This window comes from Phacochoerus africanus, chromosome 3 (assembly GCF_016906955.1).
Source record: "Phacochoerus africanus isolate WHEZ1 chromosome 3, ROS_Pafr_v1, whole genome shotgun sequence".
Taxonomy (NCBI): domain Eukaryota; kingdom Metazoa; phylum Chordata; class Mammalia; order Artiodactyla; family Suidae; genus Phacochoerus; species Phacochoerus africanus.
In genome coordinates, this window is record NC_062546.1 from 89,157,442 (window position 1) to 89,172,398 (window position 14,957).

At 48.3% G+C, this 14,957-nt stretch overlaps 1 protein-coding gene across 4 annotated transcripts in view; it reads left to right on the forward strand.

The window, feature by feature from the left end:
• The window catches only part of STEAP3 (STEAP3 metalloreductase), a 43,084-nt gene extending 29,355 nt beyond the window's left edge, over window positions 1-13,729 (forward strand). For all 4 annotated transcript variants that reach the window (XM_047772107.1, XM_047772108.1, XM_047772106.1 and 1 more), the window contains exons 4-5: window positions 2,563-2,727; window positions 11,021-13,729. In XM_047772107.1, the coding sequence (XP_047628063.1) occupies window positions 2,563-2,727; window positions 11,021-11,302 (447 nt within the window). In that variant the 3' untranslated portion in view covers window positions 11,303-13,729. The remainder of the gene's footprint in view (window positions 1-2,562; window positions 2,728-11,020) is intronic.
• The last annotated feature ends 1,228 nt before the right edge of the window (window positions 13,730-14,957 follow it).

Genomic DNA, 14,957 nt, shown 5'->3' on the forward strand with positions numbered 1-14,957 from the left:
ACAAAAAAACAAAACACAGCAGCTGCCATTTATTATATTGATCACCTATTGTGTGCCAGTCACATGCTACTCATTTCACAAACAACATGATTTTAGTCTTTGCAATAAGATGGAAAGGAAGAGACAGCAGGGCTCTTAGCCAGTGGAGGGACTGCCCAGAGGGTCCTGACCACCCCTCAGCCTGAGCATCAGAACGCAGGCCTTGGGACTGCTAGGCCATTCCCCTGAACCCAGCCCCCAGCCCCATCCTGCCTACGCATTCTCCGGGTGTGGCTGGAGGGCAGCATCACCCTCTTCCCTTCCACCGGCCACCCTCAGACATGGAGAGGGGCTGATGCCACAGTGTCAGAGCCTCCTGGCACTGGGCCCTTCAGCTTCCAACCTGTACTCTGCAGGAAAAGGAGACCCATTTTCTGATGCCACATTTCATCGCTTGTTGATAACACTCCTTGTTGTGCTCAAGGTGGCCGACTTGATTAGCTCTGAGCATGGGTGGATCACTCAGGGAGTAGAGAGCCATTAAATCTATGTCTCCGTTCACCATGTGGGGTTGCTGGGGAGTCCCTGTGACAGCACTGTGGTCCAGTTAGTAGGGTGTCAACCCCACTGGTCACTGAAGGTGGGGTATCCAGGTGCTTATGCCGGTCCTGCAGCACCCACTGCTCCCTTGCCTACCTCACCCCAGCATTACCACAAAGGGGAAATATTAGAGGGAAAAACAAGACAGTTTGCAAGCCAGTGTGGTGTGTATAATCATCCAAACTCTGACTTGTGACATTAACTGCCTGATCTTACCAAAATGCAGACAGGAGTGACTAATGAAGTATATTTGAAGAACAAACAACTTGCAACAAGGAGATGACTTATGGGTGGTGGTTGTTAATGCTGGGAAGGTGTGAGTAAGCTTCCTTTGGGCTCCACTGCACAGGAGACCTCCCTGCCCTCTGTAGAGTAGTATCACCCACCTTTCTGGCTGGTGCTGATATTTGCTTGGTACACGAGCAAAATCATAGGATGTTAGACGTGACTTCTTCCATCTCTGTCAGTGGGAAGACAGGGGCCCAGATCTGGAGTTGCCCAGAGCCTCATATGACTCGTGGTCAGAGTGAGAACACAGGTCCCCAGTTTTCTTCTCCTTTTGTGGCTTAAAGACACCTGTACAAGCCTACCTGTCCTGCAGTAGAAGCCATCCTTTTCTTCAAATTACAGGAAAAGTACCCAATGGGTGGCATTTTCTCAGTTTCTTTCAACTTTCTGTCATAAGCTTTTAACCATTTTTGCTCAGCCTACTAGATTAATTTTTAATATTATGTCTTCTAACTAGGCTTGGGTTATTTTTTTCTTGCTGAAATAGTTTCTCAATAACCTGTGAGTCATTCTGTTTTGTGAAGCAGAGACCTGCCCACTAAAGCCTAGTCACATTTCCTAATGGAAATGCTCTTCCTTGTTCTGTGGGTAGAATTGAAACACCAGTGTTTCCTGGAGCTTCTCAGAGAACACCTTGACTTTCAGGAATTCTGCTACCTGGTCCAGATGGGAAATGATGGTTCTCATAGACCTTGATCAAAGCACTCGCTCATGTGTGCGCTGTGAGTGTCGGCCAGGCTAGGTGGGGGCTCAGGTGCAAGGGCATGCTGAGTAGGGAGGAAGGGGTGGAGACCCTGGGCCCACGGGGGCTCCACAATTGGGGCGTCCCTGAAGCTCAGTTGGCAATCCCCAAGCTCTGCAAAGGCAGGTGCCTTTGCTCTCTGCAGGTCAGGGCCCAGCATACAGTAGGTGCTCTGTAAGTGCTCACAGGTCTGCTTGGGGAATGGATGTCAGCCTCTGTAGCCTGGTAGTGGTTGAATCAAAGCTGTGTTTCTCAGACACACAGAACTGGGGAACTGGGTGGGAAAAAATAGGAGTTGGGGGCTTTGAGTTGGGAAGTGTTGAGAAATTTAGTGTCTGTGTGTCTAGAATATGAACCAGTGATGGAAAGCTTGGGGACCAAGGGTTGATCAAGGGTGAGACAACGCAGGAGGGGAGGTAGGCAGCAGAGGCAGGAGCTAGTGTGGCTGAAGAGATTCTGAGCTGAGACTTGGGGACCCGAAAACTGCATGAGATGGTCATTTGTGAAGGTTCTTTATGCCTTGTTGGATTCTCTTGCTTCTCACTCTTGGCCCATGTGACCATTCTGATTGACTGGACCCAGGCAGATATGTGCAAGCCATGGGGAGGGAGCACTGTCTTCGGAGCCAGCTGTCTGGGTCGGTCCTAATCTCAGCTCTGCCATCTGCCGTCTCTTAACCTGTGTGTGACTGTGAGAACATTACATGATCTTTGTGCCTCATTCCCCATCTGTAAAATGGGCACAGTAGTGACCTCTACCTCACCGGGTTGTTGTAAGGAGCAAATGAGCTGATCCCTGAAAAGCTCTTAGAGTGGAGCCAAGGCTCTGTGTTCCAAGGGGTGGAACCACTGTTCATTGCTGTGAATCTCCTGTCCTCAAGTCCTCTCTCACCTGCATCCCAGGGCACCAACCTTTGCCCCAGTGTTCATGATTTTCCTTCTATCCCACATCAGGTCTCAGCCAATAAGAGTCACCTCTGGGTTGAGGAGGAAGTCTGGCGGATGGAGATCTACCTGTCCCTGGGAGTGCTGGCCCTCGGCACACTGTCCCTGCTGGCTGTCACCTCACTGCCATCCATTGCAAACTCACTCAACTGGAGGGAGTTCACCTTCGTTCAGGTAAAGTAGTTCTGCCACTGCTGCTGAGCCCCAGCCGGCCCTGGGCCTGCCTCTCCTGTGCGAGCGTACCCCTCTCCACATACTGTCTGGGCCTTCATAATCTGTGCAACAGGTCTCCTTGAGCCTGGCAGGCTCATCCAAGTCACCTGATAAAGGGGCTGCCCGGGCCAAGCTTATCCTTGTGATACCTGGGGAAGCCAGATTTAGGCATGCACAAAAATTAGATAGCAGGAGTTCCCATCATGGCTTAGCAGTAATGAACCTAGTATCCATGAGGATGCAGGTTCGATGCCTGGCCTTACTCATTGGGTTAAGGATCTGGTTTTGCCATGAGCTGTCGTGTAGGTCACAGATGTGGCTCAGATCTGGCATTGCTGTGACTCTGCCATAAGCCGGTGACTGCAGCTCCACTTCGACCCCTAGCCTAGGAACTTCCACATGCCATGGGTGTGGCCCTAAAAAGAAAAAAAAAAAATTAGACAGCAGAATGATGAGCCTTGGACTAAACATTCTCAATTTCTACAGTTTTGGGGCTTCCCAAACAAAATCTTATCACAGGCAATCACGGGAAACATCACTGGACACATCACTGGTCTGCCTGGGAGTCAGTAAGCCTTTGAGTACAGCGGCCCACCCAACCCTCAGCCCAGCCCAGCCCAGCCCTGTTATTCCCTTTAACCCCTTGATTCCTACAGGGAGGGATGGGCACTCCAGTTTACAGGGAAGAAAACAGCATTTCCCAAAGGACAGCATTCGTATGAAAAATATTCGCTCTTCCCCCTGAGTGAGTCACAATGCACGTTGGCAAGTCATAACAGTTACAGGGATTTCCCATCATCACTCGGCAATAATGAACCCAACTAGTATCCATGAGGACATGCATTCAATCCCAAACCTCGCTCAGTGGGTTAGGGATCTGGCGTTGCCATGAGCTATAGTGCAGGCATGGCTCAGATCCTTGTGGCTGTGGTGTAGGCCAGCAGCTGTAGCTGATTCCACCCCTAGCTTTCCATATGCTGTGACTGTGGCCCTAAAAAGACAAAATAATAATAATAACATCTACAATAAGCAGACCTTGTTAAGCAGACTTATTTGAGTATTAGTGCCCTCCCTCACCCCACTTGTTTTTCTTCAGATAACATCTCTCCACACTCCACAGAAAACACTTGGGAAAATGCTACTAGTGGCAAAGGTTCTTTATGCATTTGTTCATACGATGATTATTGAGCACGTTCCGCAAGCCTGGGGTCGTGCTAGACCTAGGATGCGATAGGGAGCAAGGCAGGCTGAGTCACATTTTGATTGTAAGGACAACTGAGACAGGGACAATTTTTACATTTCCTTTGGCATCTCCTGCTGTTCTCCATACAGAGTATGTGGTCAGCCCCCAAGTGTTGGCAGATTAAGTCATCCCCTCCAATGATGGGTGCTGACTAATTCTGGGTTCCGCCATCAAGATGGTATCAGGGCAGGGAACAGCTATCACATCCACCCCCACTGTCGACAGAAATCTGTCACATAGCTTCTCTGTGCAGCGAGGACATGGTACGGGATTCAAAGAGGGACACTGATGGTGCAGTGCTCTTATGTAATCCACATTAATTGTCCCTGACTGGGGGCATGTACCTACCCTAGAACAAAACAGAGTTGTGGTGGTGGTGGTTGTTTTTTTTTTAAGTATGGGTTTCTGAATTTCACTGGTTCTGCTCATCTCCAAAAGGGCTCTGGAGGAGTGTTCAGGCCTGACACATGCCAGCAAAAGAGGGGAAAGAAAGAATTTTATTTATCTGCCACTAATCCTCCTGTGTCGCGCACCTAAATCTAGGATTTTTGTGTTCCTGCCTGGAGTATCTTGGGGTGCATGGTTTATCTACAATTAAAACAGACTGCAGGTTGCTCCCTTCACCAGAAAGTTGCTCCCTTAAGCAGTGTAGATTACAAGCCCCAGCTCAGGTTGCTGGAGAAAGCCAGGGGATTTGATTTTGTTAGCAAAAGCTGGCTAGAATCTCAGGGCCGCTCTGTTTTACAAGAGTCAAAATGCAAATAGGAAAGTCTTTCTGCCACTGCAAGAGGAGGGGAGTGGAAGGCTGAGAGAGGCGGAGGAGGAAGGCAGGGTTTTACTTGAGGAAATCAAATGCCTGAATTCTGTCCATAAAGACAAACACTCTATCTCCTGAGGGCACTGATACGGAGGAGGACCAGGATGTCCAGCTCCCAAAACTATGGCGGAATCACATGAGCCTCACTTTGCAGTCTTGTAAAATGGAGTTAATGCCCTGCAGAGGTGCTCTACATGTAAAAGAAAAATACAGGAGTTCTGTTGTGGCTCAGTGGTAAAGAACCTCACTAGTGTCTTTGATGATGCGAGTTCCATCCCTGGTCTCGCTCAGTGGGTTAAGGATCTGGTGCTGCCATGAGCTGTGGTGTAAGTCGCAGATGCGGCTCAGATCTGGTGTTGCTGCAGCTGTGGTGTAGGCTGGCAGCTACTGCTCTGATTCAACCCCTAGCCTGGGAACTTCTATATGCTGCAGGTCTGGCCCTAAGAAGCAAAAGAAAGAGAGAGAGAGGGAGGGAGGAAGGAAAGGGAAAGAAAGGAAGGAAGAGAAAGAAAGGAAGAAAAGGAAGGAAGGGAGGGAGGGAGGGAGGGAAAGAAAGAGAGAGAGAGAGAGAGAGAGAGAGAGAAAGGAAAGAAAGAAAGAAAAAGAAACTAACTAACTGGATGTGGAGACACTGTGGCCTCAGTGGCCCTGATCCCTTGGTCCATGATGATTTCCTGACCTGAAAGCCATCAAAGATTCCATAGAGGTGACGTGTGCTTATGTTCATCCTTTTGTTCCTGAGGCTGTTTTCAAAGTCTTTAATTTGGGGTTTTGTTTGTCTTGGTTGTTTGGTTGTTCTTGGTTTGGACTATGCTAACTGCTCCTCATTAAGCCAGTTAAACATTATTAGGTTGCGAAATGCCAAGGTTGGTACAGCTCACCCAGACAGAGAGAGTAGGGTCCAGCTCTTAGCACCTCAGTTCTGCCCACAGAGGAGTTTCCAATGGCCTTGCCCACTCCAGCCACCTGCCTGAAATAATGACAGACCCCACTCTGACCCCAGCTTTGTGAGCAATTGTCCAAAGCCCCTTCCTGCCACAGTAATTGAGCACCAGTAGGAGCCACCAACAACCTGGCTGTTTCTTTTTCACTAACAAGCTTACAAATAATAAAAATGGCCTTAGCTTGTTGCAGGGGTTATTAATTGCCCCATGACAATGCCTCCATTCTTTTGGCTGCCTTTGGCTGTTCTGGGATTTTTAAATTGTTCCCAGGGAGAGAGAGTTTCAGAGAAACAAACTTGCTAGAATCATCCGGACTTCACATTGGGATTGGAAAGTCAAAAGGCCCTTTGTTATTGGCCGCTCTTTGACTGTCAGCCCTCTCTGTGAACCACTAGCCTGAGGCATGGGGTTCTGGATGGCAAAGTGAAGAGGCTGTATGACTGGGAGCAGATATTATACTCTCCCGGGGCATGTCCTGTGTGCCCAGCACAGTCCATCACTCTGGAGATCGGGGCAGGGGGCAGTAGCACACATGGGCCAAACACTAGAATTCCAGGGCATGTCACTGAGGGTGGTACTAAGGCCTCACTGGGGCCACCAGGGCTCATTTCCTGAGAAAGCTTCATGATTCATCATGGGCCCATCTAGGCCCTTGGTGGGTCTTTGTTGAAGGAATAGAAAGGACCAAGTATACCCACCTCAATCAAATAGCCTCAGTAAAATGCCCATGAGGACCTCTCCATCTAGAACAGCTCCGGTAATGAGAGTCTACAATTCATGGTATTTAGTCCTGCCTGCATATCAGCATGTTGCTGAACTTGTAAAAGCTGCTGATGCCTGAGCCCAATTTAATCCAATTTCTACTTTTTTTTTTTTTTTTTTGGTCTTTAGGGCCGTCCCCTCAGCATATGGAAGTTCCCAGGCTAGGAGTCGAATCAGAGCTGCAGCTTCTGACCTACGCCACAGCCACAGCAAGGCAGAATCCTTAACCCACTGAGCCAGGCTAGGGATCAAACTGACGTCCTCATGGATACTAGTAGGGCTCATTACTCCTGAGCCACAGTGAGAACTCCTAATCCAAATTTCTGAGATTGGGCCTTAGGCCTTAATTAAGATTTTTCCTCCAAGCTCCCCAGGTGATTTTACCATGTAGCTAGAATGGAAAACCTCATTCTCAGATTGCTAAACTCTCAGGGGTAAAATGACACATCCCAGCCATCTCAGCAAAGCCCAGTCAATTCACCTGAGTAAGGGGAGCAACATTTTGGGTCTTGGAAGCTGTTGAGGAACATCAGGGTGGTTGTCAGGCTAGTTCAAGGCTGATTCCTAATAGTCAGTGTTGAGGACCTTGCCTCTCGCAGTCACTTGTTTTTTTTACTGTGGTGACACAACATAGAATTGTTAACAACTTTAAGTGTACACCTTGTTAACACCTTAACAACTATTAAGTGTACAGTTCAGCAGTATTAAGTACAATCACATTGTTGCACAACCATCACTACCATCTGTCTCCAGAGTTCTTTTCATCTTACAAAACTGAAACTCTATACCCATTAAACAATAACCTTTCTACTTTCTAGCTCTATGATTTTCATCACCTCATACAGGCACCTTATATCAGTGGACTTATCCAGTGCCTGTCTTTTTGTGACTGGCTTTTTTCACTTTGCATAATGTCCTCAAGCCCCACCCATGTTGTACCATATGACAGAGTTTTCTTCTTGTTTAAGGCCAAATGGTGTTCTCTTGTATAGAAATACTGCATTTTGCTTATCCATCTGTCAGTAGACACTTAGGTTGCTTCCACATTTTAGCTATTGTGAATAATGCTGCTGCCAATATGGGTGTACAGAGATCTCTTAAAGACCCTAATTTCGGTTATTTGAGGTGTATACCAGAAGTAGAATTGCTGAAGCATGCTGTAGTTGTATTTCCAGTTCATAACATTTTCATGAACTAGTTCATAACCTCCATAACATTTTCCATAGTACCTGCACCCTTTTACATTCCCACTAGCATTGCATAAGGGTTCCAGTTTTTCTACATCATCGCCAACACTTGTTTTCTGGGGTTTTGTTGTTGTTGATGTTGTTTTTATAATAGCCATCCTCATGGGTATAAAGTGGTATCTCACTGTGGTTTTGATTCACACTTCCCTAGTGAAAAGTGATGTCAGGCACTTCTTCCTGTGCTTATTGCCCATTCCTTACCTTCTTTGGAGGAATTTCTGTTCAAGTCCTTCGCCTACTTTTGAATTGGGTTATCTTCATTGTTGAGTTCAGGAGTTCTCTATATATTCTGGATATTAATCCCAACTATTTTCTCAATGCTAGAGACTTTTTTTTTTTAACCACAGCCTTCAATATCAAAAGATCAGAATTTGGAAAAAGTTGGTGCGGTTCAGAAGGTGCAGAGTTCCAGTTGTGCCTCGGGGGTAATGAACCTGACTGGTATCCATGAGGACACAGGGGTAATGAATCTGACTAGTATCTATGAGGACACGGGTTTGATCCCTGGCCTTACTCAGTGGGTTACTAATCCAGCATTGCTGTGAGCTGTAGTGTAGGTCACAGACATAGCTCGGATCCCAAGTTGTTGTGGCTGTGGTGTAGGCCAGCAGCCGTAGCTCCAATTCAACCCCTAGCCTGGGAACTTCCACATGTCGCAGATGCAGCCCTAAGGAGAAAAAAAAAAGTTGCTGGGAGATTTGTAATTCTTGATAGACCCATTTGGAAGTGACAGGAATTTGGTTACATGTGACTCACAGGCAAGGAGGCTTACATTTGGTGGCTGACCACTTTCACATGACACATGAAGAAATTGGATAGTAGCATAGATCCAACCCATGGCCTTTCCCAACAGTTTGTGCTGGGCTAGGAAGTTGCTAAGGATAAGATAAGATCCTTGAAGTAGTCACAAAGCCAAGAAGAACAAGAGATGGCTGGGAAGGAAAAGACTGGGGAATCTTTTGGCAGCTAGTATTTTTTTTTTTTTTTTTGAGGGTTAGAAACGCTATACTTGCGACCCTGTCTATAAACTTGTAGTGTACAGACATTAGAAAATGGTTATCGGAGTTCCCGTCATGGCTCAGTGGAAATGAATCCAACTAGGAACCATGAGGTTGCAGGTTCGATCCCTGGCCTCGATCAGTGGGCTAAGGATCTGACATTGCCATGAGCTGTGGTGTAGGTCGCAGACTAGGCTCAGATCCCATGTTGCTATGGCTGTGATGTAGGCTGGCAGCTGTAGCTCTGATTGGACCCCTAACCTGGGAACCTCCACATGCCATGGGTGTGGCCCTAAAAGCCAAAAAGAAAAAAAAAAGAAAAGAAAAGGGTAATGGTTATCATTATTATTTTTAGTAAAAGCATTACGAGCAATTCTTCTAAATCATGTTCGTCCACTTGCTGAGCTTCACCATCCTGGTGTTTATACTGGAGCGGGTATAAAGGGTTCCCCATGCTAGGGAGAAGTGAGATAAGGCATGGCAGCAGAATCAGACCTGCTTAGAACTGTGTCTGAGGGGAGTGCAAACAAGACAGTGCCTCTCAGCCAAGCCCCTGGATCGATGCTGACAAGCTGGGCTGGAAGGAAATCCAGGAGGCCCAATTATGGCTTCTCTGTGGAAAGCTCAAAACCAATCTGTAAGGAGCACCTCAAGGTATCGTCATGCTGCCACATTTCAATTAAACCCTTGCACTGCCTCCTTGGAGAAAGTGCATATGTCTTCATCGCTAAGGTAATAAACACAGGTCTCTCTTGCCTGGAAGGAACCTCTCAGTGGCTCCTAGGTGCTTACAGAGTTCAGTCACCCCATGTCTCTCCTCTCCACACCCCCAGAGCCCACCCTTTCCATCACTGCCTGCCAGCGCTTGAGGCTGGAGAATGCTACATCTATGCAGTGCTCTCCCTGTATCCCTGATTTTAGCTTATGGAATCACTCCTTGCTGAGGCTAATTAAGGGACTTACTGAGGGTCACAGTGTCAGTCGAGAGCAGCAGTGGTAGAAACCAGAAGACCTTCACTTGTAGTCCACAAGAAACCTTACATGCAAAAGATTTCCAGAGGCTGGAGTTACAGTTCAGCACTTCCTGGCTATTTTCATGTCATGGTGCTCAGAGCAAGGCATGCTTGTATAGCACTTGGGCTGTGAAGAAGCTGTTCATGACTGGGAGTGACCCACAAAAGTCCACCTCTGGCTCAGGAGATGGCCTGGACTGTTTCACTTGGATTGGTGATGGTCTTGCTCTCCCCAGCATCACCAATATAATTCCAGGCAGGAGAGTAATCCTGGTGAGAATTGTACCTGGGGTGTGCATAGCTCAGACCACAGGCAGGAGGTGAGGGACCGGCACCCACAGAAAGCACCTATGTGGTACTGTGGGCTTTACACACAGTGTCAGGACACCCAGTCTGCAGGTCCCTGTGAGCCACCTTCACTATTGGTGCCAAATCCATGTACCAAGCAAACTTTTTCCTTTGTGTTGACCTTTAAATCAACTTGAAATCCACTCACTTTTTATCTGGCCTTATGTCAGACATTATCTGTGAAATTATGATTTTGATATGCTAGCAGACACTTTAATATACATGAAAATATGACACAACCAGTAACATGTTTTTAAACTTCCTTGAATTTAATTCTACCTTAAGGAGTTCCCACCTGGCACAGCAGAAACAAATCCCACTAGGAACCATGAGGTTGCAGGTTCAATCCCTGGTCTCGCTCAGTGGGTTGAGGATCCAGCATTGCCAAGAGCTGTGGTGTAGGTCGAAGACATGGCTCAGATCTGGCATTGCTATGGCTCTGGTGTAGGCTGGCAGCTGTAGCTCTGATTAGACCCCTACCCTGGGAACCTCCACATGTCATGGATACCACGCTAAAAAGCAAAAAAAAAAAAAAAATTCCACCTTAAGTCCTCTGGCAGCTACCATACAATTTGGGAAAAAACATTGTTTTTTTGTTTGTGTTCTGTTTTTGGGGGGGGTTTTTTGGCCACAGTGAACAGCAGCTTGACGTGGGATCTCAGTTCAAAAGCACCGAGTCCTAATGACTAGACCACCAGAGAAATGAAAAAAGTAATGTTATTTTATCAAATCCTCATGAATCAACCAAACCTTACACACTTTGGGGTATGAGCATTGTTCCCATATTTCTATTGGGGAAACTGACACTAGGAGAGTTTAGGTGGGATCACTATGTCCATCCTCACCCTAACCCTCATGCCAGCCTTTTTTTTTCTCCCGCAGTCCACTCTGGGCTTTGTGGGCCTGGTGCTGAGCACCCTGCACACACTCACCTATGGCTGGACCCGTGCCTTCGAGGAGAGCCGCTACAAGTTCTACCTGCCCCCTACCTTCACACTCACGCTGCTGGTGCCCTGTGTCGTCATCCTGGCCAAAGTTCTCTTCCTCCTGCCCTGCTTCAGCCGCAGACTCTACAAGATTCGGAGGGGCTGGGAGAAGGAGGGTGCCATCAAGTTCACGCTGCCAGGGGACCACGCCCTGGCCCAGGAGACGAGCCATGTGTGAGGTTTATGCACCCAGCTCCGGAAACCAGACGCAAGGAGGATGGTGCCCGGAGCCTCTCAGGGCTTCTCTTCTTGATCACACGGGACAGTGGAATTACACAAATTGCTGGAGTGAGGTCTGAATTCCTGGGATGTGTGCAGTAATATGCAAAGTGACACACCCACGTGTGTGATATATGTCTATATGTATTTCATATATATTCAGGATTTGCACTTATACTTCCTTAACTAAAAAGTTGAGTCCCTGAGATTCCAACTTGTAGATTTAAAAGCAGGTGCCAGCTGTTAGGAGAAGAGCATCTCACACTATTGTGACATTTGCAGAGATGCACAGACCTTTTGCACAGAAAAAGCAGTCAGAGGCTTATACTTGGTGGGTTTGATCCATTTGTGCCCTCCCTGCCCCCTCTGCCTCCACTCTCCTTTTTGCGACTTTCCTGGGGCTTTTTGCAGAGCTGGGGCTCTCAGGTGGCAGGGCAGATGAGAGCTCTGTTTGGAGACCAGTTTGGTGCACAGGGCTGAGGAGTCCCAGTGAGCAGAGGATGCAGCTCCTCCCTTGGCTGCAGCAGGAGGAGGAATGATTGAGGGGGCGATGGGTTAGCCTATCTTTGTGCCCGGGGAGCCACCTGCAGGTCCATCCTTTGCCAGGTTAGGGGTGGGATGGGGGAGGGTTGGGGCTGAGGCTCCTCCCCCAAATCCTCCTTGAGCCGGGGAGATTCTTTTTTTTCCTGAAAGTCAGAAGCTACCATGGCGACTGCAAATTGAGCCTTCTGCAGGAGTGTGAAATCACCTCCCCGCAGGAGCCACTAATGAACACCGTCCTGAGAACAAGTGTAATTTCTTTCCCTCTTTTAAGTTGGTGATGACCGTTCTTTAAACCACTGTGCCTTCTCACCTTTTAAATCATTAGTTTGAATGTCTCCCAGAAAGGCCTAGCGCAGACCCTCTAAAAGTCAGTTCATGGGGGAGGGGAAAACGAGGCCCTGTGTGCTCAGGGTGACAGACTCGCCTTTCTCGGGACCCTGCTTGGGGGCTGAAGGACTGACTGTCCCCACTGACTCGGTCCTGTGGAAGGACATGGGGATCTCTTCAGATGTCTTCCACTACCAATGGGCAGAGAACCTGCCTTCTGAGCCCCCTGAAAACCACACTGGCTCCAACATCCTCCTAATGGAAGGTTATATTTCAAAATGGGGTGGGGAGGGTCTTTTCTGCCCAAACTACAAACTGGAAATGCTGCTGCCCCAAAGCACAAAAGGCTTCAGGACATGTATCCCTTGAATCATAGGCCATCCCTCACTGATTCTTATGGAAACTTTTATTTCCCCTGTGGAGAGACAGCTGTTCTCTGCTGAACCCCCAACCCCTGGCAGAACCTTGATGTGTCCTCTTTGAACCCAAAGAGGGTAAGTTCCTAAGGGAAGACAGATCGCAGTGAGACACACCCTGAATGGGGGCCTTGGTCATGCTTATATCCTTAGGTCTCCCGGGCCAGAGGTGTCTTAGGATGGACTAAAGAGCCAGCCGGCAGAAGTGACGGTAGTGCTAGAGAAGAGGATGTGCCTGCCTGCCCACCGAGGCACATGAGCTCATGTCTGTGGAGTGCATTACGGTCCTTTAGAGAAAAGGGGAAAAAAAGCCAAGTGCAAGCATATCTCATTAGGCCAGTGACTGATGGAGGGAAGGCAGTGCAGGCGAAGCTGTCCGCTTCCTGCAGATGTTTCCCAGCTGCTGCTCCAAGGCCGAGTGGCACAAAGCCTGCCCCCCAAAAGGGCCCTGATTGAGCGGCAGCTGTGGCCCTCAACAGGCTCATTGTCAAGGAGGCAGGTGAAGGAGAGATTTCAGCATTTTCTGGACAAAATGAGGGCCCATCAATTTGCTGCTGATAGGAAGCCTGGAAAACATGGACAACTGGGATGACGGGCTGTCAACCCTGGTTGGTACTGGCTGCGTTTTTTCTCTGGCCCTCCCGAGGTCTGGGATGTTTCCTTGTACCAAAGATGCTCACATAGATCAAAGTCCAGTGTCCTCCCTCTCATTCCTCACCCACTTGCTGCAGGTGCTTCTCAGAAGGGAACAGGTGTGGCAGAGGACCTGGCCACTCCCCAATGGGGACAATCAGCTCATGAAAAGCAGGGGGTGCTATGTGCTTGGCCTTGATCTGGTGTCTGCTGCTGCTCTTCCCTTCCTAATCAGGCAGCTGGCAACAGCACCCCCATGAGAGCAAGTCACTCCCTTACAGCCTGGGAAATTCTCTGTGCCTTTGGGTACAAAAGTGCCTGAACTAAAGTACTCTGGAAACCCTAAAAATTGCCATGGTCTGAGGTTGAATGTTTAAAATCTATGCCTTTGAAACAGTCTGTGTATTTTATTCTTACCTTGTAGAGCTTGCCTAGACAGCAAAAATAAATGCCTAACCTTCCATGAATTTCAGGCTTTTATTTCTGTCGCATTGATCACCTGCCCATGCATTTGTTCATTGGCCCCGGGAGCCTTCTGATTGGAGGCTTAGCATTTGCTGAGTTGGGCAGCATGCAAGGGGAGCACAGAATGATGCAGGGTAGAGGTCACCTCCAAGGAAGGGTCATGCAGGCCTGCAGTGACAGGCCAGTAAGGACACAGACAAGATCCAGTTGACAGAGCACCAGAGTATGTGAAAGGAGTACCTGAAGCCAGTGGCCAGAGGGAGGGCTTCCTGGAGGGGCAATGTCTATGCTGTTGTCTGAAGGCTGTAGCTTTAATGTAGGTTAGAGCAGCGGTGCTTCTCAAACTATAACGTGCACGGGAGTTGTGTAAAAATCTTGTTTCAAACACAGGTTTGGATTCATCGGTCTGGGATGAACCCTGAGACTGTGCACCTCTAATAAGTTCCCAGGTGATGCACATGGTGTGGCTCTCCTCAGACACTTGTTTTGTCTCTGCTGTGCTGTAGTTAGCAGCCACAAACCAGTGCATTTCTGCACGGTTAAGCTTCCTCTGGACTCTGGTTCCCTGGCTGCCCTGGTGAGATATGCCTCTGTGTGCTGCTGATGCTGCAACTCCCTTGTTCTCTGAAAGGCGGTGGAAGAAAACACTCCACCAGGGCCACAGCCTTACTCTCTGTGTGCCCTGTGTTGGATGCCCCCAGGTGGTCACATACATTCGCTCTGGGTCCATCGAGAAAACAGGAACTCTTGGAGGTCCCGTTGTGGCGCAGCAGAAACGAATCCGACTAGTAATCAATAGGTTGCGGGTTCGATCCCTGTCCTCGCTCAGTGGTTTAGTGATCCAGCGTTGCCGTGAGCTATGGTGTAGGTTGCAGATACGGTTTAGATCCTGCGTTGCTGTGGCTGTGGCATAGGCGGGCAGATGCAGCTTTGCTTCAGCCCCTAACCTGGGAGCCTCCATGTGCTGAGGGTGCGGCTCTGAAAAGCAAACAAACAAAAAAAAGGAACTCTCTTCACAGAGCACCTACCTGTCATGCAGTCAAGCTCTTCTACCAAAGCAACCATAATTGTCTTACTGTACTGGGAAATAAAGAAACCCATGTGCAGAAAGCAGTCTAGTGGCTGAAAACTATTTCTTGGGAACAATAACCAAAAGATGGCCTTGCCATTTTGCCCATGAAAAGAGTTTTCCAAAGCAAGAACCAGGGCCAGAAAAAAAATTCACCACAA